Source organism: Columba livia, chromosome Z, assembly GCF_036013475.1.
Source record: "Columba livia isolate bColLiv1 breed racing homer chromosome Z, bColLiv1.pat.W.v2, whole genome shotgun sequence".
In the NCBI taxonomy this organism is placed as follows: domain Eukaryota; kingdom Metazoa; phylum Chordata; class Aves; order Columbiformes; family Columbidae; genus Columba; species Columba livia.
In genome coordinates, this window is record NC_088642.1 from 9,327,832 (window position 1) to 9,352,854 (window position 25,023).

Consider the following 25,023-nt stretch of genomic DNA (forward strand, 5'->3'; position numbering starts at 1 on the left):
TGCTGGGATACGTGGACAGCGACACTTAGCTTAACATTAATTCAGGCATCTCTCCATTATGCTGTAGCTGTTGATGTGGTTACAGCAGAGATGTACCCTCAGATGTTACTGTAAACGGACAGCAATACTGCATACCCATACATTTTCCCATGCGGTTTTAACAGCCATCACCAAGATAAGGGCTGCCTACATAATATCCCACCCCTTACTGGACAGGAGGTTCTTTCCATTAAAAAGACTTAAGAAATCCATTAGAAGAAAATGATACATTACTCATAATGAAAGAGATTAGTTATATCCCACAGCACTTAGCTGAAATACACAGCCAAATCATTAGGTTGTAAGGCACAAAAATTGTTATAGAGATATTTTTTATTTCTGGTAAAGGCATATTCATTTACTTCTTGTGAAACCACATCAGAATGGTAGGTCCTGTATTATGCCAGCTTGTAACATCCTGTCTCTAGCAACAAGAGTAGTGGTGGCTATTCCAAGAGCACAGGGCATGTGGATGTCATGCTCATACCCAAAAAGGATGTTTTCAGCCTACAATTGCTGGTGACAACCATCCAACTTCAGTGATAACAACCAGCGGGTATGAGGGCAAAAATTAATGCTGCAAGATCACATTAGTTTGTGGAACACAAGTGTCCAGCACTCAGGAGCCTTAAGGTTCCCTGCACAGTTTCATTGCCAGTGTAGGATTAGTTTTATTTTGTATTGTTTTCATTGGAGAATTACCACCACTTCCAGGAGAGCCACAAGTAGTTGAGCTCCAAAAGAAAGCTGATATGAACAGTCTATTAATTTAGTTTCGTTTCACTCTCACCTGCCCTGTTGGTTTCTCAGAAAGGTGGCCAGTACCTCCAAAGGGAGACCTGCCAGGATCTCAGAGGCACTGCTGAAGTATAAACTCAAAATTAATTTTTTTAACCTTAGAGAGCATTGTGTGGTTCCAATGTGTTTTGCTTCCTGGGTGGTCAGGGACAAGACAGACTCAAACAGAAAACCTGTTCCACAGTGGAAACACACTAAAAATCGATTGAGAACAGACATCTAAATCCCTGATTTTGTTAGCATTGCTTCTGTGTATTCACAGCGCTGTCAAAGCTCTCTTCATCTATGGAAAGAAACCTTGATTCTACCACAAAGATGATGGAAACATTAAATATAAGTCTAATATTCAGTAAGTTTACAAGGTGTTCGTTGCCTATAGCAACACAAGGGCAGCATCACCAGACTACCTAACTGAGACTGCAATTTTAATCAATATTAACTGAGTGCACATCCAATGAGAGCTTTTGTCAGGACACAGAGCTGATATTTAAGTACAACTATCTGATTCAGGAGCTATTTTTCCAACATCCAAAGCTTGTTATATATGAGAATATGTAAAAATACAGCAGTACCCTGTTTCCCCCAAAATAAGACCTACCCTGAAAATAAGACCTAGCATGATTTTCTCAGGATTTTTGAGGATGCTCAAAATATAAGCCCTACTCCAAAGATAAGCCCTAGTTACAGTTCACTAAAAAAGTCAATTTAAATAGTGTCCAGGCAGCTACACATGTAAAAAAGTAATCCGTTTTGGAGCAAAATTTAACATAAGACCCTGTCTTATTTTCAGGGAAACAGGGTAGAGAATCACAAAATCATCAGGTTGATAATCAACACTGCATATGGAAAATTTAAACCTTACCAAGCACGATCATATATTCTAGAGAAAAGACTTTACATTTGACGTTTCTACTGTATGCCAACTCTTCTTCTGGAAAGCAGAAGTCACTACCTAGTTTCTTACCTACAGCTCTTTTGAGAGGCAAAAGGGGCCACAGAAGCCCAGTGTCCCACCAAAGAGGGCTACAGCAGGTCTTTACCAATATATCAACATGACAATGTTTTCACAAGTTTTCACAATAATGGGGCATATCACTTCATCCTGACCATGAGCCTCTTTCCTGGAAATTTGGGAAACAAAGTCTCTTCCACTGACCAGAAAATTTTACTGTTTTTGTCTCATCAGGAGGTTTCTGTGTACCCACCTTCTAATCATATTTGTTAGACCTGAAATCCTCCACCACCAGTTTTCCAAGTTCATCCCTTTTTCAATAGCTCTTTAGCAGAGACAAGTTCACAGATAGGATAGATTCAAACAATTTGGAGAAGATTTTGTTTCGTTTTTAGAACTCCTCCGTTCAGCAGACCACAGGGGATGGAGCTTGGGTGCAATTTTTACCTTAACCAGAGAAGAATCTTTCTTCAGGACAAGGCCAGATAGATGGAAAACAATTTGCCAGCTGCAGACAGCAATGTAGGCAAAGGGTTTATAGCAGATGACACAAGCAGGTATGATAATTTTAGCTAGTGGCCATAGATCAGACACACATTGCCTATATACCAAGTCCTATACGTGTGCTTTTGGGGTGGCCCACAATCTTTTCATTTCTTTGTACAGCTGTGTCCCTGCTATACCAAAACAGCAAAACAACAGTTTACAGGAAGGTTTTACCTTGCAAGCCCTGAAATACTACTGCAGCTTACCCAAAATTTTCAGAAGACGGCAGGTAGCAAAGGAACCGCCACACACACCTCCTTCCACCCACTGGGTAATTAGCCAGATGGCAAGCCTGCAACAGAGCCACCGTGAAACAGTCCATATTCCTGTTCACTGACCCCCATAATATAGCTCAATTCCTCCAATCTACATACCAAGCTGTGAAAGCTGCTATTTCCCTTGCCCTTTTTCTAAATAACATTAGGACTCCAGAAGGAGCTGTTTGCATTAAGAATAGAATCTGTCATATTAAGCCATTGATGCGTTCTGTGAAAGCTAGGAAAAGCTTTTAAAGAAAGCACTCCAAACAACTCTGGCTTTTCTTCTTGCTCCTGCTTGGCCCTCACAAACCCTGCAGTTGGGTTCCAGCGAGGAAAGGTCTGACCAGCACCACAAACATTGCTAGATCTGTAGAAACCCTCCTCTCAGCTATGAAAAAGAGATACAGACTTCAAAGAACAACTCCTCTGTAGATGAGAAAGAAACCCTGCTAGGTGATTTACTAGCAACTTTTAACCCAGCATCCCAGATTTGTTTTCAAAAGCTTTAGCACAAGAATTGCTCAATAGTTGCAGCAGGAGGCACATCCTGACACCAGGGCTGGCTGTTGTCCTGTGACCTTTCCTGGCACATATGGCCACCAACTCATCTTTGCTGTAACGTTCAAGACTGTGACCATGCAACTTGCTGTGGAACAAGTGACAGAACCATGCAGCAATGCCACATCAGGGGCAAGGCAGCTAAGTTTACACATCAGTGTAAACAGAGCTTAGCCACATGCTGAGGATGTCACTGAAGACTGGCCATTGCACTCTAAGTATACAACTTGCTTTTCCTTAAAGTGAAAAGTGTAAGTGCTATTACTGCTAGCCAATGTCCTATGAAACCTTTCTGTTTTACCACAGCAATGTCATGCAATCATTTCAGATACTTGCACTGACATTTATAGCTCTACTATTTTACGCACCTACAGTTACTGCTGGAAGGGAAACATCTAGTGGCCAATGAAATCTTCGTGCAGTACCAAAGCCAGCACCCAGTACCCAAGACTGAGTGTAAACTGGACTGATGCTCAGCATCTCAAGTAGAACTAATCAAGGGAACAACTTTCTTACCAGGTAAAGTTACTGGGCTTCAACAACCCAAGGGAACATGTAAGATTAATCTTCCCTCCACTGGCAGCTGTAAGAATCTCTATAATTCCTTCATATCAATTTGGTGATAATGCACATTTCAAGGAAAGATGCTGCTCATTCCATAAACCTACTGAGATATGGGGGGGGAAAAAAAAAAAAGGTAAAAGTTTCTCTTTTCTTTCTTATTTCTCAGTTTGACTTTAGGGGCAGAGGGGAGGAGAACCAGAGACAAGAACTCAAAGAAAAACTTCCATTAACAGCAAATCACAATAACTAGTGGTAGAATTGTATCAAAACCAGATAGAAGAGAACTCTATTAACAAAACAAAGCAATAAAAGCAAAAGGGTTCTTCAGAATAACGTAAAATGACACCAAAGCTAGGATAGTTGGTGAAAGCACCAACGCATCATGGCTTGCAACAGCAAAGCAAACTAGCCTTGATGGTTCATAAACACAGCTCTGTACAGCTGGTACAAGTCCCTGCAAGGGCAAATACTTAGAGACTGGCAGAGTATGTTACCTTGCATTCACACAGTAACTTTCCCACAGAGTTCACCAAATTTGATTAGAGCCCTTGGAGGTGTTGCAGTCTCCAGCATCCAACTGCAGCATGTTTCATTTACATACGGATTCTGCCTACTAATGATGTGCAATTGTGTCTGGAGCTGCAACTATGACAAGGTAAGACAATAAGACTGATACTGACACAGATTAATTTTAATTGTGCAGCAGCATTTACACCATCATAGCAATCTGTTAAGAACCATGGCACTCAACTTCAAAATAAAATCTGATTTTGAGCCATCATTTTTACAGAGCTCCTGCGGAACAGACGTAAGCAGCTATTACCTTTGGTCCATTTCAGCAAAAGAAGCTGGTATACAGAGTTGTTACATTGAACCAGCACTTCCCACTCAAATCTCAAAGTTGTCCATTTTCATGAAGTGTCCAATTGCCATTACTGGAGTTAACTCTGCATGATGATACTAATTTTCTCCTTTCAGAAAGTATGGCTGAAATGACTGATTTACTTCCACTAGTGTATTGCTAAAGGAAAATATGCATCAGCACAACACTGATGGTGCCATCACTTTTCTATGCTTCTTTTTAAAGGCTAAAAAAAAGGACTTAGGACTTGGATGACACTGGTACTTCGTATCTTACAAACTCAAATGTGTTAAACCTTTCCTCATACGACACTCACCACTTACTGCAGCAGCAGTCTTCTTCCAGGACTGTACCTGCATCCTCCTTCCAATCCACTCTCCCCTTACACCTCCTTTCAGTTCCTCAGTCTGGCCTGAAGCACATGCCATCCTACTTATGGCCCTGCAAAAATCTGCCACTAGTTGGTCTGTAGTGTCCTCCTTTACAGTTTTAAGGGAGATTTCCAATAGCTAGTCTATCCCTGAGGCATCAGTCACACTGATGGCCCCTCTGGTTACTCCATTTTTTAAGCTCTTTGAGAGGATGATCTAGCAATGCAAGACAGAGACCAGTCTCAGTAACAAGTAAAATGCTTCCCACCTACTGACTCAGAGGTACAATGTCCTCAAGCATGTAGCCCTTCCAAGTGGCTTCATTTTTTTTTGTTTCATTTGGGTTTTTAAAGGTTATGTAAGGAGACTGATATATGTTTTCTGTACATTGGGAGACACACAGCCTTTATCAAGTGTCCACAATCTTTGTGAAACTGAAAACCATGCTGCATTTCAGCCAGGTCTGAAAACAGCCCAACACCTGCAGCAGAGAAAAGCAACAACAGAGCATCAGCAACCTGGAGGCACACCATGGGGTAACATTAAGGTGTTGTGCTCTCTCTCCCCCCATCATTGGTGCTGAGATCTCAGGGATCAACCCTTTCAACCCAGAAGACACCTTTGCTTTCATTTTAAAGCTTTTTGACGTACACTCATTGCTCAACACATCTCTCTGCCATAAATGAAGTTTCTGCTCCTTCCTGGTACAAACCCAGGTGAGCTTCAGAGCAGCAAACCTAGTCAGGGAACAGTAATTAGTGTGAGACATTCACTGCACGTGGTTGGTAGTTTTCCTTCCAGGTGCTATGCCAGATTGAACAGATTTACAGAACCACTTACTACACTTCAGCAAGCAGTACAAAAATTTTTAATAAACCCCAGTGGTTTATTAGCCTTTTCTCCATCCTACTGTAGAGGAACCATCAAGACATCTGTAAATCCTAGCAAGTGGAAACAGCAAAGACAGAACTGCTAAATAAACTGGTAAAATTCAGCAACAATTTCTCTAAGATTTGATATTTCCAGATTTAAAAAAAGTTTCTGCAATACAAAAGTAAATAGTTTTAAAATAACTTCTGAAGACATCCATCTGATCGCACTAGCCTTTAGCAAGTCTGTAACCTGAACAGCTGACACCATTTAGGAGAGGGTTAATAGTTTTTACCCCATATTAACCATATCTGTTAGGTGCCTCTTGCCTTGTGGAGGGGATCGCACATCCCACCCGTACCCAAAGTGACCACAGTGCAATCACCTCTTTCAAATGGTGGCAGATGTACAGATCACATATTTGCAGGACCTTACAGAAAACTAACCATGCAGCTCTGGTTTAGAGCGCTCACCATCCAAGAGCTGCTTGCACCAGTTGATCCAGAGTGAAACTCAAATCCCAACAGTGTTTACTTACAATAGGTTTTGGCTGTGTGTGGGCACTTGAGCTATTAACTGAAGGTCACGCTGACAAGTACAGCAAAATGTACCTGGAAACTCAAGGAAAGACAACAGCCAGCTTTTGAAAACTCTGACTCAGCAAAATGGCAATTGACATGGCTATCAGCACACTGAGTGGAGCATGACATTTCCACATGTGTAACATTATTATCAAAGTTGAGAGGATTCTGGTGGCAGTGAGAGATCCATGAAGGCACTCACTATTCACTGCAATACAGAATGTGTAGCACTACAACCTGTGAGGGAAGCAGCCTTGTCTTTGAAGAGCAGGTATATGTCCATCCAAAACCTACTATTTGGACACATTGTGGTAGTTATTCCAAAAGAAAAGGCAGAATGAGGACTACTGCAATTACTAAAACACTCATTTGGAAGCAATGGCTGTTGAATTTTGTATGATTTACCAGTTAAGATGAAGGGTTTTTTTAATAATTATTGGTAATCAACAAAATTAAGTCCCATGCCCCGGTAATGACCAAGGAAGAGCACTTCTATCTTTGCATAATAAAAAGGATGAATTGACTTCAACCTTGAAAAGCTAAAGGATTTGTCATGTTTATCTATTAAGATCACAGGCTGAAGTACAGCTTCATACTAATAAGAACAAGTTCTTTAGCCTCGCTAAGCCAAAAGAACAAGTCTGCAATATCAAGGGAATAAAATCTCAGCAAGAGTCTAATACACTTCAGAAGGTCAAGCTTGGAGTGGTATTTCATAGGACTGCCTCGGCAGGTTCTTCTGCAATAATCTACCAACCGCCATACCAATGCAAGATACCTGTTGTAAAAGCATCGAGCTTTCTCCCTGTTACTAATTAACAAAGCAAGACAGACCTCAGTAGCCATCTGAAAAATCTCTCAAACCAAAAATCCACGGGCCTGGAAAGGGACAACAAAAATGCATCAACACTTCTTGAATTCCTAAGTATCTATTAAAAAAGCATACAACATATTCCTGTAATTCTAATCTTCCAAAAAAGAAAATTCAGAAACCAAAATGAAGGTTTTGATCCCCAAACGAATTAAGATTCACAAGAGTTGTCAGGACCTTGTGTAATCAAGTGAAACTGCAACACTAGAATAACATCACAGCCAGATGTGTGCTTAGAAACTGAGAAGCCTAAAGACTTAACATTGCATTTTTCTACTTTTTACAGCATTGTCAGTGGTCAGTCAGCACCAAAGCCACTGCCAAACTGCCATGGCTTAGCAAGAAAAAGCGAAACTTCTTGGTCATAACACAGAATCACAAATAGATGAGGAAATTAAATAAAACAGCATCACATACACCTCTTACAGTTGCAGAAGCACCTTGTACTTCTCCAACCAGGTGCTAGGATATTAGTCACCAGGTCCCCAATTCAGCACCCCTATAAAAGCACATAGTACCAACTACTGCTTCAAGGGCTAATTGTTTAGACAAGCAAGGAGCAATTTTGGCACTGTTAGAGTCTGTATCATGGGCTACCAGTTTCCAGATCAGAGTTGAAAAGAGACCTGGTGTCTTGGTAACACACACACACACATCCTTGCTCCATCTCATAGTCAAACTGAACAAGGGTCCCAGGCACTGATAAGACGTTAAGTGTGCACCTAATTCACGCATCTCCAGTTGTCAAACTGAGCACAGTCTACTGCCACAAACCAAGAGGCAAGCACTGCCAACTTCACACCTCAAAGTCAATACAGAAGCACCTCTAGATTTAATAAACCAATTAACCTCATGGGACAAACTTTTTTTTTTTTCTGAGTTGGTCTCAAAGAAATTTACCCCCAAATTCAGAGATGAATCTTTTGAAATACAGAACCTTAGTGTTAACAAAAGCTCATATCTGACATTTCCCACTGCAGAAAGAAGAAACTTTTTGCTGAAGAAAGCACGGATTACAAATTCTTTATAGCTACATAATGCAAACGAAGCATTCTCATAACCAGATAATCTCTATGTAGTAATTCTTGCGTGTATAGCACGGATCATCTCAGTTATTTTCACAATTGGGACATGCTGTCCAAAGAACATGCACTGAAGGGTTTGGCTCAGACAGATGAACACTAAAAGCTGGAACAGATGAAGACTAAAAGCAAGATGACTTTTTCCTCCATTGGAGCAGCAGAGGAATCACAAGTGCTTTGCAGAATTTTAGACTAGATCTTCAGGTTTTGTATTAGCATCCTGAAGTGGCAATGCCTGCCCGTTAAATCTCTGTACAGATGTGTTACAACACATTTTGAAGAAGAGTTGGACTTCCTCTAAGGCCTTTAGCATACCCATTCCCCTTAATCCTGGTGCGGTGATCAAAACTGGGATCTAAATCCAACTTGTGACATGTACAGATTTACAAAAATTTAATCACTAGCTAGCAGTTTCTCCTAAGCTTATCAACTGCCAACAACCCCATGTGAAGTGCAGCTTTTACATGCTCCAGTGGGCCAGGTGACCTCCATCTTCAAAGCCTGTGAACATGCTGTTCCTACAACTATTCTCAGGATTGCTATTCACTTTTTTTTTTTCCCTCTATACAAAGGCAAACTAAGATTATAGAGATCTAGACAGACCCACAGACCTGAAAGACGTTGGTGGGGGAAAAGAGGAACAGTTAAGTCTTTCTCTGGACTACACTACAATTTTATTGCAAAATTCTTTTAAGTTTAAGAATTCTAAGCTTAGAAAAAAAGCTTTTCCTGCTGCTTCCATATCACACGGATCCTGCAAAAGCCCTGTTAAACATTTTCATCCCCATTCTGTTCACGTACCCCACCAGCTTGTCTCAAAGGAAATCATGCACAGCTTTGTCTTAGTCCATGTATATTCTACAGCCAGCTGCTACGAGAACCAAGGTTCAGGTATTGTGCATTTCCTTGTGCTTTCAAAATAAATCCACATTTGCAATCATTAGTGCTCGATGCTACAACTAAAAAGACACTACAGCATTTTAACGGCTCAGGCTGTAATTACGTTAAATCTATTTTGTGACTGGAACAAAGCTGTCCCACAGATGTGTGGAACTGGAGGTGCTGCTGCAGAGGGAAGGCTGTGCCAACCAGGCTGGTCCCTGTATGGACACAGGAGCACTGGACATTGTTCCATAGACCTGAGACTCTCTGCTCCAAGCTACAAAAGCCAGGCTTGTAAGGGTGAACCTTTACTAGTTTTGTTTCGCCAGTGAGATCACCCCTTTTCCATACCTCAACTGACGGAGTGGTGCCTGCAGAAGCTCAAAATCTTGGTGGTGTTCAACTGGCACATCTGCTCTGGTCATGAGAGACAATGTATTTTCCATTTGCATCACATGCATGTGGTTGGGAAGAAAAAAAAAAAAAATCTGAATAAATCACACTTTCTTACAAAGCAGCACATTGTTTTTTAGAAGCATCAGTCACAAGATTCTGCCAGACAAAAGCTTTACAATGCCATCTCTGGCTAGGAACACTCTTATTTGTTTTCTCTCTTCAATTAACAACATGCACCCCACGCAATGCAGACATCTCTCCCTCTATTTTCTCAGGTCAGTCTGCTCAGACAGCTCCTTGGATGTTCAGGTTCTGCAGACTGCAGAAATTTTGAAATCTGTCTTTTACAACACCTCAAGCTACTTGCAACAACTAATCTGAATCTAAAACTTGTTTTGTGGTCAAAGGTTAAGCCCCAATGTCAAGTCACTACCAATGAGGAAAAGCTCCATGACTTTTAAAGTAAATTCCTCTACTGCATTAACCACTACAGGTGAAATCCTTTCTACCCAGAGTTTCCTAACTGTGGCCACAAACATTAGTAATTGACTTAAGGAAATACTCTACTTCAATGGGATTCAAACATTCTCTGAATAAATGAGCACCACCACCATGTTCCTGCACAACTGGTTTGTTTAACAGTTTCTCAATATCAAGAACACTTCAAGGATCAGACTAGGTTTACTGAATCTGGTACCTCTCTCCATGATTTTTTTTATTTTTTAAGATATGGTGACCCTAAAGAACATCTCACAACACTTCAGAGCAAGACAGCAATAATCATTCAAGTCAGAAACTCAACTAGCACTTCAGTAGAACTGGGGAGGCTGATCAAGACTGGATTTGAATCTCCTTACCTCCTCATCTCTAACAGATATAGACCTGAATGCTCTGACATGCTCCAAGAAGTTGCTCTCCTAGAACTAGCTTGGCTTAAACCACGGGAAGTCTCACCTGCTTCCCTTATCCTCTCCCTCATTAGTCTGCTGTACTGCTGGTACATCAACCAAAGAGCCAAACCAACACAGTTCACTGTCTGGTGGCATGACTTAAAAAATATTAACAAAAGAGCTTAGGCAAGCATAAATTAATCCCTTCTGATTTAACAAACATGGGTCTAACCAACAAGTCCTTTTAAATACTGCATTGCACTGCCAGTGTGCCTTTCTGGAAGGACTGCAGTACCTTCTCACTTTCAGGGAAGAAAGGAAGCCACAGTACCCTAAATCTAAGAACATGATCGCAGACATGCACACACAAACACAGAAATCTCAAGTTACCTTACACAACTGTGTGTAGGAGTGAAATGAAGAGTTAATGAAGACACAAAAATAACTGAATTTAAGGAAGCTAAGTATACCTGGTCCACTGGGAAAAAAGGCCTTCTACTGGCCAACTGTTAGAGATCTTTTTGAAAACAAGAAGCAGGAGAGGCTACCACCAACCAGGCTAACTCACCTCAGCTCAAAGGCTCTTCCAATGCCTGTGGCAAACTTAGTGAACAGACACTACTACATCCCAAATACACTTGAAGGGGAAGAAACTAATTAGCAGCATCAGCATCTCTAACATTGAGACATGAACCAAGATTTGTTTTCACCAGAGGCCACATACAAACAAAAACCCGAAAGAAGACATAACCTAAATAAACAGTTTGAGTACAAGTGTAGTCAATTACTAACCTACATTCTCATGCAATCAGTAAAACACTCAAGACAGGGAGAAACTACGAAGACTGCTGCTGTGCTTGGCTTCTTAGGAAAAGAGACTGTCTACAGGATTTATTAGGCTGCTGCAGAACCCAGAAGGTCAGCTGCTCATATTAATGGATCTTAGTTCAGGAAGGACACTGAAAGGAATTTGAGGAAAAACAGTGTCAGACAAACATGCGGAAAAACACTGTACCACACCCAAGGAGGATGGATTCATGTCTCATGGTCCTGAACACAGAAAGAAACAGTCCAACAGAAGAGCTCTACCAAAGTCTGTTCTGAAAGCAAGGTTTGGGAATCACGTGGGGAAAGAGATTGCAGACCAATGATGAGACTAGCTCTACCTGCTTCAGCACTGCACACGGGGCCTGAGCAGTGTGCTCCCGCAAGCAGGTGGTGCTGGGCTACAGGAGTTGTTTGGTGGCTAGTTATTTGATGGCTTGACCTATACTAACCTTTGTTGACTGCTTTCTCCACTAACTCCGGACAGACAACTTGCCAACAGCTGTAACTAAGCCACAGCTATGCAGTAGAATTTACTAAGCTCAGGAAAAATTTAAATACGTCCTAGCAAAGTAACCTGTTCACGGGCAGAGGCTCCATCTTCATTAGCTTGCCAGTACAGCTGGAATAGCTTTTTAAGACATAACAAATAATACCCTCCCTTTTCCCTCCTATGTAGGACATAAGGTCTTATCCATCGCTACAGAGCTAACACTCTTCTCATCAGGAGAGGCAGCACACAAGTGTGTGCTACCTTCAGCTTTACTATTGTAAACAACAAACTTTTCACAGTCCATAACTAAGACAACTTCGCAACTCGCTTATTAAACACAGTTTTGATACAGCCAGCACAGTCTGCATGTATTTAAGAGAGCATTTCTTCCCAAAGAAGTTTCCCCAAAGTGATAAACCTTGCTGTCCTGTGAAACAGTGACAGATGTGTCCAAAAGCTGAGCAGATTCCCCAACAGGTGCTCTTCAAAACTGAAGAAAATTTCCACCTACAGTTTCACTCACTCCAACTCACTATCCTCAGAATCAAACCAGAGAAGAAAATGCTTGCTTTCTACTGCATACTACAAAATGGACCCCAATCCCTTGCACAAGATTACTCTTTAAACCTCAGAAAGAAGAATGACAGTCAAAGACTGACTACGTAGGATTTGAGTTGGAACTGACATATTTGCTTTCTACAGGCGAGAAAGTGACGGATAATTGAACTGCACAGAATCCAAAAGCCAGCTACTCCAACCAAGGTGCTAAAACGTCTGGAAAAAGCAAGGCACACCATCGTGACTGACTGACTCCCAGTCCTGCCATTATTAGCCAGCTCCCCCCTTAAACCCCTGTCCCACAGATCAAACCAGTGATGGAGTCTCTTCCTCTTTTCTCATCAAGTTCTGCCTTCAATTTCATAGCAAAGATGTAACTCCAGAGAGGCGACCTATGCCTTACAGCCCCATTGGTAAGGGTTCTCTTTGAACGAAGGCTCATGGAATTAAAGGCATGTGTTATTCTCCTCTCTCACCCTGGCATTTTGCTCATCTTGTCCAACTTATTGACCTGTCACTACCTACTGGCAGAGAGAGAATACAGCTAGATCAGTAGCAGAAATTGGTGTCTGAGTATATATAAATATGAAGCTACATATGACAGGCTCCTGGGAGTCATGGAAGAATCCCAAGAGGTGCAGGCTTAATTCTTCACAAGGTTCAGTGCCCCTTTTTACACACCTTTCTTCACTCAATAAATACTTCGAACATGACTGACAGAAAAACCATAATCAGAACTTGTACAAAGAAGAATAAGAAACTTTGTGCCTGCAGAGAGAGTCCCAACCAGAATGTCCTCCCATGTCCTCACAGGTCATCCTCTAGCTGCAGGAGCCGCATCCCTCACCATCACCATTCGGGAGCCTGTGCTGGGTCACTGCTGGAGCTTCAGCCTGGCCTGCGGTTGTAATAAAAATGCTCCTGTATCTCTGCACCAAAGACCTGAGGGAGGACAGGGAGCGGACAGGACAGAACCCCAATGAACTGAAGTATTCAGGGAGGTAATATTTAGACTAGTGCTACAGATGACCCCACAGCACATCAAAGCAGGCTGTGTAACTAAAAGCAGCAGTACTTGAAACAGTTCTATTTCAGAACCCATAGTACTGCAACATTACAAATCTCCTGTACTGTAGGCATTTACAAAACATATAGCTGTGTAACCCCTAGGCTACATTATAATGAATATACATAGGGATGACATTTTCATTTTAGAAGCTTTTCCTTCTAGAAAGATGAGTTTCTTGTGTATCTTCACTAGAGACCTAATGTTCTATTAATGTACTATTACTAAGCCCTACAGGTATAACCTTTCTTTTTCCTTCTTAGTTAATTTTGTTTTCCTATTTTCATTTTTTTCCCCATTTTAGGGATGTAAACAAAACAAAGAGATCTTAACAAACAGCACATCTTGCCCGGGATGAGAAAGTCGATATTTTCCAAAAATAAAGAATGCACATTTCATACGCATGCTGAGCATTCATGCTGTCTGCTGACTAAAATCATAGCTCATTTTTTTAAAACTAAGTATCCAGTAAATAACCTATTTTTTTCTTTTCTGTTCCTCTAATGTTAAAAAAAAAAGCTGTACAGAAATGCATCCTCTGTATCTTCACAGTTTCTAGAAATTTTACACCTCCAGGACTAGTGCAGATTTGGCATTTCAGCTAAAAAGCCAACAGCATGGCTGAGCAAAATCCCCAGGCTGGCTGTCACCACAACTAGAGCTACCAGCCTGAGGTCCCAACAGCCTGGCAAACATCCGCGTAGAACCAGCCAGGCCACCATGCTTTATAACGAGATATACGAACCACCACCCCAATTTCTCTGGGAAGAGCTCCTATTTTTCACACGAGCTGAGAACTGGGAAACTGAAATACTGCATTCCAGCTGCCGCTTTCAGAAAGCAAAACAAAGCCTCAGGAGTTCATGGCAAAGCTCCTCTGAAGCTCCTGCACTTTGACAGATGCCTTTTCTTAGGAAAAGTCGTACTGGTGGCATGTGGGCAAGAGCACTTCTACTTTACTTCAGTTTTTGTGCTATGAATAGAAGCTGCCTGCATCAGCGGGCAGCAGTGTGTGATCCAGCACCGTCATCTGTCAGTTTGCCATCATACACCGGTCAGTGAGTTGTGTATGCTAGAGATACATGCTCAGGAGGGTTTCATGTGCCAGCAGAATTCAAGATACAACCCTACTGCATCATGCTCAGTACATTTCTTTTTAACAAAAATACTAAGGATTTTGAAAGAATTTAACTAACAACACAAAATACAGACTTGTAAATCACAGAGATAGCATGTAGCGAGGCTCCAATACTGAAGAAAAGATGGGTCTACATATGATTACAGGCTTCCTCAATCCTGTTTCAAAAAGTATTTTAATTATTTTTCCATGCAGCGTCCTCACTGTGCAAGTATCTCTTCATCTCTCTCTCTCCCTTTAATATTTACATTTGTAGTGAGAATTGTATGTCAGGAAACCTTTCTGACAAAAAAAACTTAGAGAAAACAAACTAACACAAATCATTACAACAACGTACGACCAACAACAGACTGGGAAAAACTGCTTGGTTGGAAGTTAATACATCAAATACCAACCCCATCAGCCAATATAGTTATCTACCAGCTATGAGTGTTCCAGAAATTGTGAATTTCAGGCTTCATCACACCATGCATTCCTGCAATGCTGGGAATTGACTTTATCTGAAACTAACACACCACCCAGCAGCTAAAGAAGAGAGCCCTTTCTGTGAGTGCAGAAAGATCATGACAAGCCAAATCAGAAATTAAATAGAAACTAAACAGAACAGAGCTCCCACAAGTCAGCTTGCATCATGTTGATAGGAAAGACATGATACTAAGCATTAGGAACAAACAAAACCCCTTGTAAGTTAATTTGTATTGATTTGAAGAGGCAGGCATTTTTGAGACAGAAGCCAAGAGCCACCGGAATACAAGATAGGAAATGAGAATCAGAACGGATGATCCCATTCTCATGGAAAGGTGCTACCTGAATGTGACCAAACGTCAGTTAGCAGCCTTTCTTCCCTTCCACGATAAACATGTACAGCATTGTGTCACAATACCAAAATATGCAGAGTAACGTGTCTCACAAACATGTGAAACACTGAGCCTCATGCCACCCTATAACCTGCCAGCATTTAACCAGGGTGTAGTTTGTATACAGACCTAGGGTCTTTATGCAATCGTATGCACCTGCCTACAGCAACTCCCTCAGATTCAGTCCTGTGCTGAACCCTTCCTTTGGTCTGTGTATCAGAACACAGCAGTTCTCATAACATGTTTGTAGAGGTTGAGTAGAGTCCAGACAACTTACTTGACTCAGCAACGCTTATCCAAACAGGCTGGAGAGAGGAGGAAATGATCACTCACCTTCTTAACTTTACATCACTGCATTCTATGCAAAGGGTAGGAGATGACACATGGCAGAGCTGGCTTAAGTGCAGCCTGCAGACCAAATGTTCTTGGCTCTGCAGCACAACTCTTATCTGACTTGTTATTAGCAGAGTGAAACTTGCAGCAACCAGCCCTGGAAGGCCTTGTCAGAGCAATAAGTACTCCCCACAGCTCCAGTCTGTACTGGTTAGGTGCTGCCTTTAGCCTTGCAATGAGACACCAAGACAGCCCTTGGCTGGACAACGCTGGCAAAGACAGAAGGTTCCCTCACCAGACACAGTTGAGTCATGGATATGTCAGGTTCTCTGTTTCAGCTCAGTAAATACAACACAGGTCATTGTCAGGATGTACACTCAGCGGACGCCAAACATTGGTGTGCTCTCATCTCTGGCAGACAGCTGATCAATAGTGCCAGAATCAGTGGCAGGTTTGGAGGCTAAGGGGCTCAGAAAGGCTTCAGACTACTTTCTAAAAATGGCTTCCTTTTAGCATTTAACAGCCATACCTATCTCCTAATTTTGAACATTAGCAGATCAGCAGGTCTGCGTGTCAGATGGTTTCTACGCAGATCACCAGCAGTTACCCTGTTCAGCATGAAGACATCAAAAGCTATGACACTTTATCTGTGTAGATGAACAAGACATTCAGAAGCATTCATGCTGGTCCACAACACAAAGGTTTTAAGGATTTTTGAGCACAGGCTAACTTCATAAACCTCACTTCAGGACCCTGCTCACATTGCCAGATACTGGCCAGACTCAGGAGGGAACAGTGCTCTCCTATGACACCCTCCAGCCTCAACAGGATGAAAAAGCATTTCTTATAGTGCATGCACTTCACATCGTGCAAGGGACCTTCCCTTCTCTATTTGCTTTCAGCAGGGGATCATGTTTCACAACATTTTTTTTGTTAACAGCTTCAGTGGCAGTTCACAATGGCTCTTAGGTCCCACCTGGAAAACAAACCTCTACCTCAGGCCTTCGGATGTGGAAAAGACTGTCAGTCCTATCTCCCCCTGAGACCACGTAAAACTGAAAGCTTTTACACTGGGAGGAAGAAATTAGAAGTCCTGAGATGCTAAGGTTATTCTGTAATTTAAAGTATAGGATGGGTAGGAGAGAGAAGGGACAAATGGTAACACTAACAGAACAAAGCAGCAGTATTAGGCAGAACTGTGCCACTCAAACAAACTAGTATGATAAACCCCTGCTGGCTTCTGAACTGCAAGGGTTCTTGCAAGCTCCCAGGCCCCATTTACACAGTACAGATCAGGAGCTACAAGGCAGAGGAAGCCACTGGAAATGCTGTACCAGTCTTGTTCTGTCTCACTTCTGAGCCTGACGCCAGCATTGCCAGGCACAAGGAGAGTCCTACACACCCAGTCACAGCAACAACTCTGCACATACACAAGGTTTCACTATGAGATCCATTAATTAAAAAACATCTGAACAGGTTCTGAGTATTATTTTAATGCAACTGTTAAAGCCCTTTGTGAAAATACCCAAATTCTTAGCTGCTGATGAAGGGAAGGAAACCTGCTTCCTAAGCTTATTATCACTGCTGCAAAATTTACGGTCCTGAGACAGGAGGGTTGGACTGGACAACCTCTGGGTTCTGCTCACTCCATGTCCATGCAAGCATACCTGTGCCAATTCCATTCCTCCACTATTATCATCGGGTTTCTAAAAAGTACTTCGGAGTATTTTCTGTCTGCCAACAGCTTTTCCAAATTCGCTAATCTTACTAGTATGCCCACTGCCCTCAACAACATTAATAAAGGAGGCCAGCCTTGCCACATCTGCTGCCTCTGCTTGATAAAGACAAACACAAGTAAGGCATGCAACAAGTCCACATCAGCTTGTATGGACAGTTTTCTGCCCCACGACAAAACTTAGAGGCTAAAAAAGCCAAACAACAAAAAAACAAGATAAAAATATTTTCGTAATATCTCAACACTTCCACCATAAGGAAAGTGTTTTTCTTGTCACTGAGGGGTAATGTGAGTCTATGTAGACATTTGCAGAGAATCCTTCTGTTCACAAGACAATTATTTTGTTCTCCAGCTTTTTACAAACACTGGCTACAAGAAGAACCCAGGGACTGGCACATAAACTCTAGATAACATACAGTTTGATATACTGGAAATCTCAGTAGTACTTTCAGTGCTAACATGAACCTGCCAATAACCCGTCCCCACCTGCTGAAAAAAGGATTTGTGCAAGTATTCCATTAAAGTTCTGTCCACCTCTACAAACATTTCATATCCTCATCTCACACCATCAGATGGTGAGATGGAATTTACTTACTGCAGCTGCCAAAGGGAATCAACATCTTGAGTGAGTCAGCCCGTTATCCAGCTTTCACTTTAATCCCAAGGTAAACTGTATTTCAACAGGTCCCAGGTTGCATGTAACACAGCTTCAAGGGGAGAGCGAGGACAACAGGAGAGGAACACACAAGGGAACCTCTCCCACATGGACAATAGAAATGGACCTAGTCTTCTGCAGCATGCAGCTGGGGCTCGACACCACACCAGCAAGCCTGTAGCATCAAAGCAAAGCAGTTACATGCTCCTAAGAAGTCTTGGACTACTTGGTGATGGTCTAGCACCTCCCATGGCTGCTGGCCAGCCTGGCCTTTCTTCATAAGTGTGATTTCATAAGTTACCAATGCCCAGGACCGCTCTACCTGCACACTTACACATCGGCAAAGACCCACAAACCTGCAGACTTTCTGTTCTGCACAGATTCTCCAGGGTTCCATGTAGTAGCGTAATGATTATGTCAACCTCTTCAGAGCTTGTTAATTGAGTGTAATTGTGTTTATGAAGTGAAAAAAAAAAAATCTTGATGTGAAAAACACATGCCCTGACATGGTGAAGGGGGGAGAGCGGTAAATGAAAACCTCACAGATTGCTGGGTTTTATATAAAGAATTTTATGTGAGCAAAACTAATTTGGCAGAGATGTTTCTTTGCAAAACACCTGGACTTTCCACACAATAAGCATCTAACAGCAGCTTTGCTCTGACAACAACGGCTATAAAACCAACCTCAGAAACGCCTCGCAGCTTCACAACAGACACATACATCTCGCACCCCCGCCCCTGGGGAGCACCGGACCGGGCTGCGCACAAACACCGCTTCATTCTTTCCCCCAGATCTCACGTTATTTTGAGAAAGTCAGCTAAAACCCCACCAGTCCTCGGCGCCTCCAGCTGCCCGTCCTTCCCCGGCCGGGCTCCCCGCTCCCACCGCCGCTCCCCACCCGCCCCCGGGGCTCTCCCGTGCCCGGCGCTAGAGCCCACCGGCCGAGGCGGCGGGAAACACCCGGGATGCTTCGGGCCGCCGCCTTCTGCACAAGCGCCGTTCCCAGCGAGGAAGGAGCGGAGCCGCTGCCGCCCGTCCGCGCCCTCCCCACCGGCGGCTTCTGCCGTTGTTACCGGCGGCGCCCGAGCAGATGCCGGGGCAGATCGAGGTGGACGGGGGAGGGAGGCGGGGAGGACGGGCAGTCGTGACCGGGGCCGTCCCGAGATGACACAGCAGCCGCCGTCGGGCACGGCCCCGGGCGCGGCGGGGATGGCGGCGGCGCGGAGGGAACGGCCGTTACATAACGGTCGCGGCGCGCGGGCTGCCCTCAGCGCCGCCGCCCCCGCAGCACCAACACCCGCGCCCTCCCCTCCCATCCTTCCTTCAGCCCCGGTGAGGCGGCGGTTCCCGGGGACAGCGCGGCCCCGCCCGCCCGCCCCTCACCAGCGGCTGCATCTCGGCGCGCACGGCGGGCACCTGGAACCGGTCTATCTCCTCCATCATGGTGGCGGCGGGGCTGGGGCGCGGCAGGCGAGGCGAGGCGAGGCGAGGCGAGGCGATGCGGAACGGGAGGGGAGAAGGGCGGGCGCCAGGAGGCTTGTCAGGCACCGAAGGACGACGACACGGCCGCCCGCCGCGGCTGCTGCCTCATCACCGCCGCCGCTGCCGCCGGGGTGACTCAGCCGCGCCGCTTCCGGGTCCGGCCGACACCGCCCCGCCCCTCGTTTGCATATTCATGAAGCGGGGCGGGGCTTGCTGTCAGTAATCCCGGGGCCCGGATGCTCCGTTCCTCGCGTCCCCGCCCGCCGCCCCTGGGGCGTACCATTCCCTCCCTCGGGGGGAGCGAGAGCACTTCTCGGGGGTGGCGTGTGGGGGGGTGGGAATGACCGGGGCCGGCGGCGTTCTGCGGCCAGATGGCTTCGCCCCACTTCCGGCGCGTTGCCATGGTTGCCACTGTCAACTTCCGGGAGGCTGTTGGCCGGCACGGTCTGTGGCGAGAAGCGGCCGCTGGCGGCGAGCCGCTGCGGCAGCGCTATGCCGGCCAAAGCGGGCGACAAGCAGCGGCAGGTAAGGGCCTGTCCCGGGCGGGCGTCGCAGCAGGGCAGCTCCGCGCTCCTGTCTGACATCGCCACGGTGACGTCAACACCGGTGCAGTGACGTCACCCCGAAGGTGTCACCGCAGTGCCTCATGCAGCGGGAGGCGGCAGTTGACACGAGGAGACGCCGCGCTGTGTCCCGGTTCTGGCTCCGCCACCCTCAGCTCCTGCTCGGAGTGGGTGCCACGGTGTCACTGGTGTGACACCGGGCCCACGGTGACATTCCCAGCGCCACCGCATATGGCATCACATGCATAGCCCAGATAATTTCCCTCCAGGTGACTCACAGAGCTATAACCCCGCCGGGCTGGGTGGGACGGTGGGATGCAGCACAAGCCCCCTTGGCACCACTTTCTGCGTGGTGTCATCACGTTGCATCACGCTGTCCCCACGCTACAGTGTGGGGACACCCAGTGACACTCTGTGTTCCGTGACACCTCTGTGCATTGCCACCCTGTTCTGGCAAGTGAGTGTGTCCCAAAGCTGCAGCACCCCCACACTGTTTCACTGTGGTTTTTTTGCAGCTCTGTGGGACTATAAAGGTTCTCAGATGTTACATCATGCCATTTCATCCCTTACAGCATATGATACTTACCTTCCAGGGCAGGTTTTAATGCACATGAAATGTCCCCAGTCTGCCAGAGAATCTTTCAGGAACACAGGAACAGACAGGTTGAAATCTCTGTTTTTAAAAAGGTTTTAAAAATATTTCAATTATACCTAGGTGTAACTTCTATAACTTAATTTTTGTTTTACTTTCTGGTCTTCTCTCAGTTCAGACAATGAAGTGAGTTCACTCACTACCTGCGTGGCCCCAACCCTGATCTGGGAGCCGCAGTGTGGGTGGATGTGTATCTGTGAGACCTGCGGGCTCTGCATGGACAAGTCTGGGTACATCCCCTTGCAGGAGAAAGGGTTCATTCTGGGATCTCATCTGCTTCTGGAGTATCAAAATGCTTGATTTAAAAGCAGAAGCTGACCTGTAAAACCTTTTTCAAAACAGGTTTAGGTCAATCCCAATGCATTTGATCTTTGGGACTGGGGGAATAGCGTTAGCATAGGTGGCTCAGAAGTGACCAAGAACAAGCAGCCTGCTTCCTCAGTCCAGAGCACATACCAGAAATTCATAACTGGTGAAGGAAGGTGGAAAGAAGAAAAAGAGGGACTCATGACAGTTCAGAGCTGTGAAACAGTAGCTGAGATCCCTGGACAATCCTCTGTGGTCTGTGAGGAGGTCTAGACAGCAGAAGCTCTTTCAAGAAGGGAACAGCAACCCTTGCTGATCATCTCATCCCCCTCTGGTTACCCACAGGTGATTCCTCCGGACTGTGGTTTATCCACACTAGAGCTGTACAGGCTCGCACTATGCAACTCCTGAAGCTGGAGCTAATAAACCCTGCAAGGTGCGAGCTGTCTCTGGAGAGCCACATCAGATCTCCTTGCTCCTGCAACCAGGGGCTGGAGCCTGAAATCTAGAAATACTGAAATATTTCCCCAAGGTCCATGATGTCTGTGGAAGCCATCTGAGTGGTTTTGCACACATTGTAGGAGGGCTTGTGGGCTTTAGAGTAGAGAAGAGTAAGAGAAAGGATCACTGTGACATTTCTGATCCTTCTACTAAAAAAAAGCTAGTAATTATCAGGTTACAAAGGGCTTTCTGAAGCTTGTAAGGGGTGCAAATTCAGAACAAAAAATTACATCCAGTCCTAGGTAATGAAGACGTTTATGCGAAAGTTGTAAAGCCCATTACCAATAATAAAGATGCTCACTAGATCTAGGATGAAATGTTTGCTCTGAATTTCGGTTTCTTTTATTTTTAGAATTTCCACATAAATATTTTCAATCATTTTCAGTAGCCGTTATCTCAAATATTCTGAAACAGAGAGGCTTTGATTCACATGTTATTTGAAAAGACGTAATTAGTGTGCTGTAAAGGCATTCATTTTATTTTAAAGTGCTTCAAACATCACAAACTGTATAAACTCTTAGTTTTCGGTGGGTTTTTTTGCTTTTCAGATAACTTTCATTACAATAACTTAAGAGATAATAATTTTAACTTGTTCTGTATTGCCTTTCCTATATTTGCTTTGAGCTTGATAAATCTGATTGCAGCTTCATGTCCTTTTATCTACCAGAATATTCTTGCAGTTGAGGAGTTGTGTGGTTGACTAGCTGACTCTGGAGTCCAAAGGCTTTTGCCTCATTTTCCCTTCCTGACAATATTGCTCACATCTCAGTGGATGGCCGAGAGTGGACAGCTGTGCCTTTGCACTACTCACTGCCCAATCAGGGCCTGGGGTTTGGTATTTACTGAGCCCTGATGGCCACTGTAAAATAAACTGGTGAGTCAAGGTTTAGATCCCAGTTCTTGACAAGAACGCCACCTTTGAGAATGAGCAGGTGAGCTCCTGCACGTCTCCCTCACACATCCCTCATCTCTGCCAGTGTTTGCAGAAGGGCAGGAAACAAGCCTGCTTCTTGCTGATGAGGCTGCTTTTTCTGCTACGCATAATTTCTGTAGATTTTCCATCCTCGTTCCTTTCACTGCAAATTCTCCTCTAGCAATATCCTCTTTTCACCTGTCCCTGTGCCTTTCTTTCCTCTCTTCCTTATGCATTGCTTTGTTCTGCTCTGCCTCCTAGGTTTTGCATTACTGGCCACTCTCACTGTGAAAATTTTCTTCCTGAGATTGTTCTCAAAGCCAAGATAGTTACCTGAACTAGGTCCTTCTCTTTTGTTGCATGTCAGTTCCAGCCCATCCTCTGCTTTCATGGCTGTGTGTTCTTCAAGTGCTTTGTGATCAATTCTTCTTCATTTCTTCTCCTTTTCCCCTACAGGTTGTGGTTGCCTGCCCTTCTTTTGTCCATGTCTTATATCTGCCTTCTCTTCTGGACATAAGTTTCTTGCTTTGTTTCAGTCTTTTTTCCTTCATCTGGATGACTTCAATCTCCAGCCACCTGATGTCCTTTTTCTTTTAACTTGAAAGAAATCTTCCGTATCCCTGAGTGAAAATATGTCAAAAGCCGGTTGGCCATCAGAGGTGAATGCTGTGGCCTTCCAGATGAATCATTTGGCTTGATCTGAGCCTTAATTAGAAGCCTTTCTAGGCTCTTGTACGTGTCTGGATCTTTGTGTTCCCAGCACAGCTTTGTAAATAATAATACTTACATATGCTCTGTACTTCAATTACATCCTTCATTTCAGGTCTGAAATATGTCAGGCACAGTGGAGCTGCACTGCATTTTGGGATGATGTAGAATTATGGAAAGGCATAAGCCAACATCCCTGTATCAGACTGAAGGGAACAGAACAATTAGATTCTCAGCCTCACTGAAAAGGGGGTCTTGAGTATGGCAGGCAGGACACTCTGTAGCAGGATATTCTTGAAGAGCACTGACCTGTGTAACATGCAGAAAGTTGTGGATAGGGCAGGGAACAGCACCCCATTAGCCTGGGGTCAGTCTAATGCATGAGAATGGGTGATAGCAGCAACTGGCCAACAATTTTGAGATTGTTATTTTAAACATGGTTATCAGGTATGCTGTTGGAGCTGTTTGTTCCAGATTTGCATGTCTTTGCTTTGTAGCTCAAGGAAAAGCAGTGTGTGAGCAGTGGAGATGACCCTGTGCTGCTGTGTACCCGTGTGGCTGAACCCACCCCAAGGAGAAGCAAGATTTGGTTGTGGTTTATTAACTGACATTGCATACACTTACTTGAGTTTACAGCGTGCAAAACCAGACTGGCTGGTCTTACCACTTAGGGTCAACCCCACTGTCAGCAACAGGTCACTTATGCAGTGTTAAGAAAGCACCTGAATTTGGACAGTGAGGATTTTCTCGTTACACTTGACTTGTGGTGTTGCACCCGCTGGCAGGTAGGCAGCTTCCTTGCTGCTGAGCAAGTTGTCAAACAGAAACAGAGACTCCCTCCCAAAACACTGTCAACAGTCAGACACCTTTTAATTTTTTGTGCCAGTAAAGGCTTCTAAGGTGCTTACTGGCTCTTAAGCCTGCATTAAACCATTCATGGAACAGAAAATAAACACTGTTTAGTATCTCTCAAAAAAAAGGTTATAAAATATATTGGCAAAAAGCTCTTAAATTAGTATCCCTAGTGTGTGTAAATGGATGTTTGCTGTGGGGCAGTCTAACAGTCACTTTGCTTCCTTTGGCTTTGTTTCCATGCTGTGCTTCTCTCCTGCTTCTGCAGAGTGGTGGTTTACCATGGAGACTGATAATATTCAAAAAAAGAATAAAAATCTAGCATGGAATTATTAAATAGTTTTACAGAAATGTCAAGCTTAGGTCTTATAGTGGGTCTCCCTCTTCCCCTTAGAATCCTACTAGCAGCTGTGTTCTCCTTTTTTTCGGATTACATGTCTAACCTCTGTGCTGTGCTCCAGGGGAAGTGGCGATGATAATGTCTCTGCTCAGGAAGATGAAGTAAACTTAGCAGGAGTGTTCTGTGATTGCTCAGCCTTGTAATCTTGTGGTGACAGCTATCATGGGGAGCAGAAAGGCTGCAGGAATATCTCTTTAATTATCTTAAAAATATATAGTCTGGCTTTGTCATTGCCCTGATGAGTGTTTCATTAACATGTAATCGATTTTCAGCCCTTGGAAAATTTGCTTAATAAGAAATGACAGTTCAGCTTTGCAGAGTAATCAAACTGCATCATCCCTGCCTCTGAGTTTCTTGGTATTTTAGGCTGGATCTGCAAATCCAGATCTGCAAATTCACATCTGCTCAGCCCACCTTGTGATTTAAGCACAGGGAGAAATTTCGCAATACTCAAGAAGTTATT

At 44.1% G+C, this 25,023-nt stretch overlaps 2 protein-coding genes across 5 annotated transcripts in view; one reads left to right on the top strand and one right to left on the bottom strand.

The window, feature by feature from the left end:
• FAM219A (family with sequence similarity 219 member A) overlaps positions 1–19,862 on the bottom strand; it is a 103,258-nt gene extending 83,396 nt beyond the window's left edge. The window contains exon 1 of one of the 4 annotated variants that reach the window (XM_065047064.1): positions 19,567–19,862. In XM_065047064.1, the coding sequence (XP_064903136.1) occupies positions 19,567–19,626 (60 nt within the window). In that variant the 5' untranslated portion in view covers positions 19,627–19,862. The remainder of the gene's footprint in view (positions 1–19,566) is intronic. The other 3 variants (XM_065047066.1, XM_065047065.1, XM_065047063.1) reach the window with 3 other exon arrangements.
• A 129-nt stretch (positions 19,863–19,991) lies between these two features.
• Positions 19,992–25,023, top strand: part of DNAI1 (dynein axonemal intermediate chain 1) — a 152,393-nt gene continuing 147,361 nt past the window's right edge. Inside the window, exon 1 of the mRNA XM_065047044.1 lies at positions 19,992–20,190. Coding sequence (XP_064903116.1) covers positions 20,158–20,190 — 33 coding nt within the window. The 5' untranslated portion in view covers positions 19,992–20,157. The remainder of the gene's footprint in view (positions 20,191–25,023) is intronic.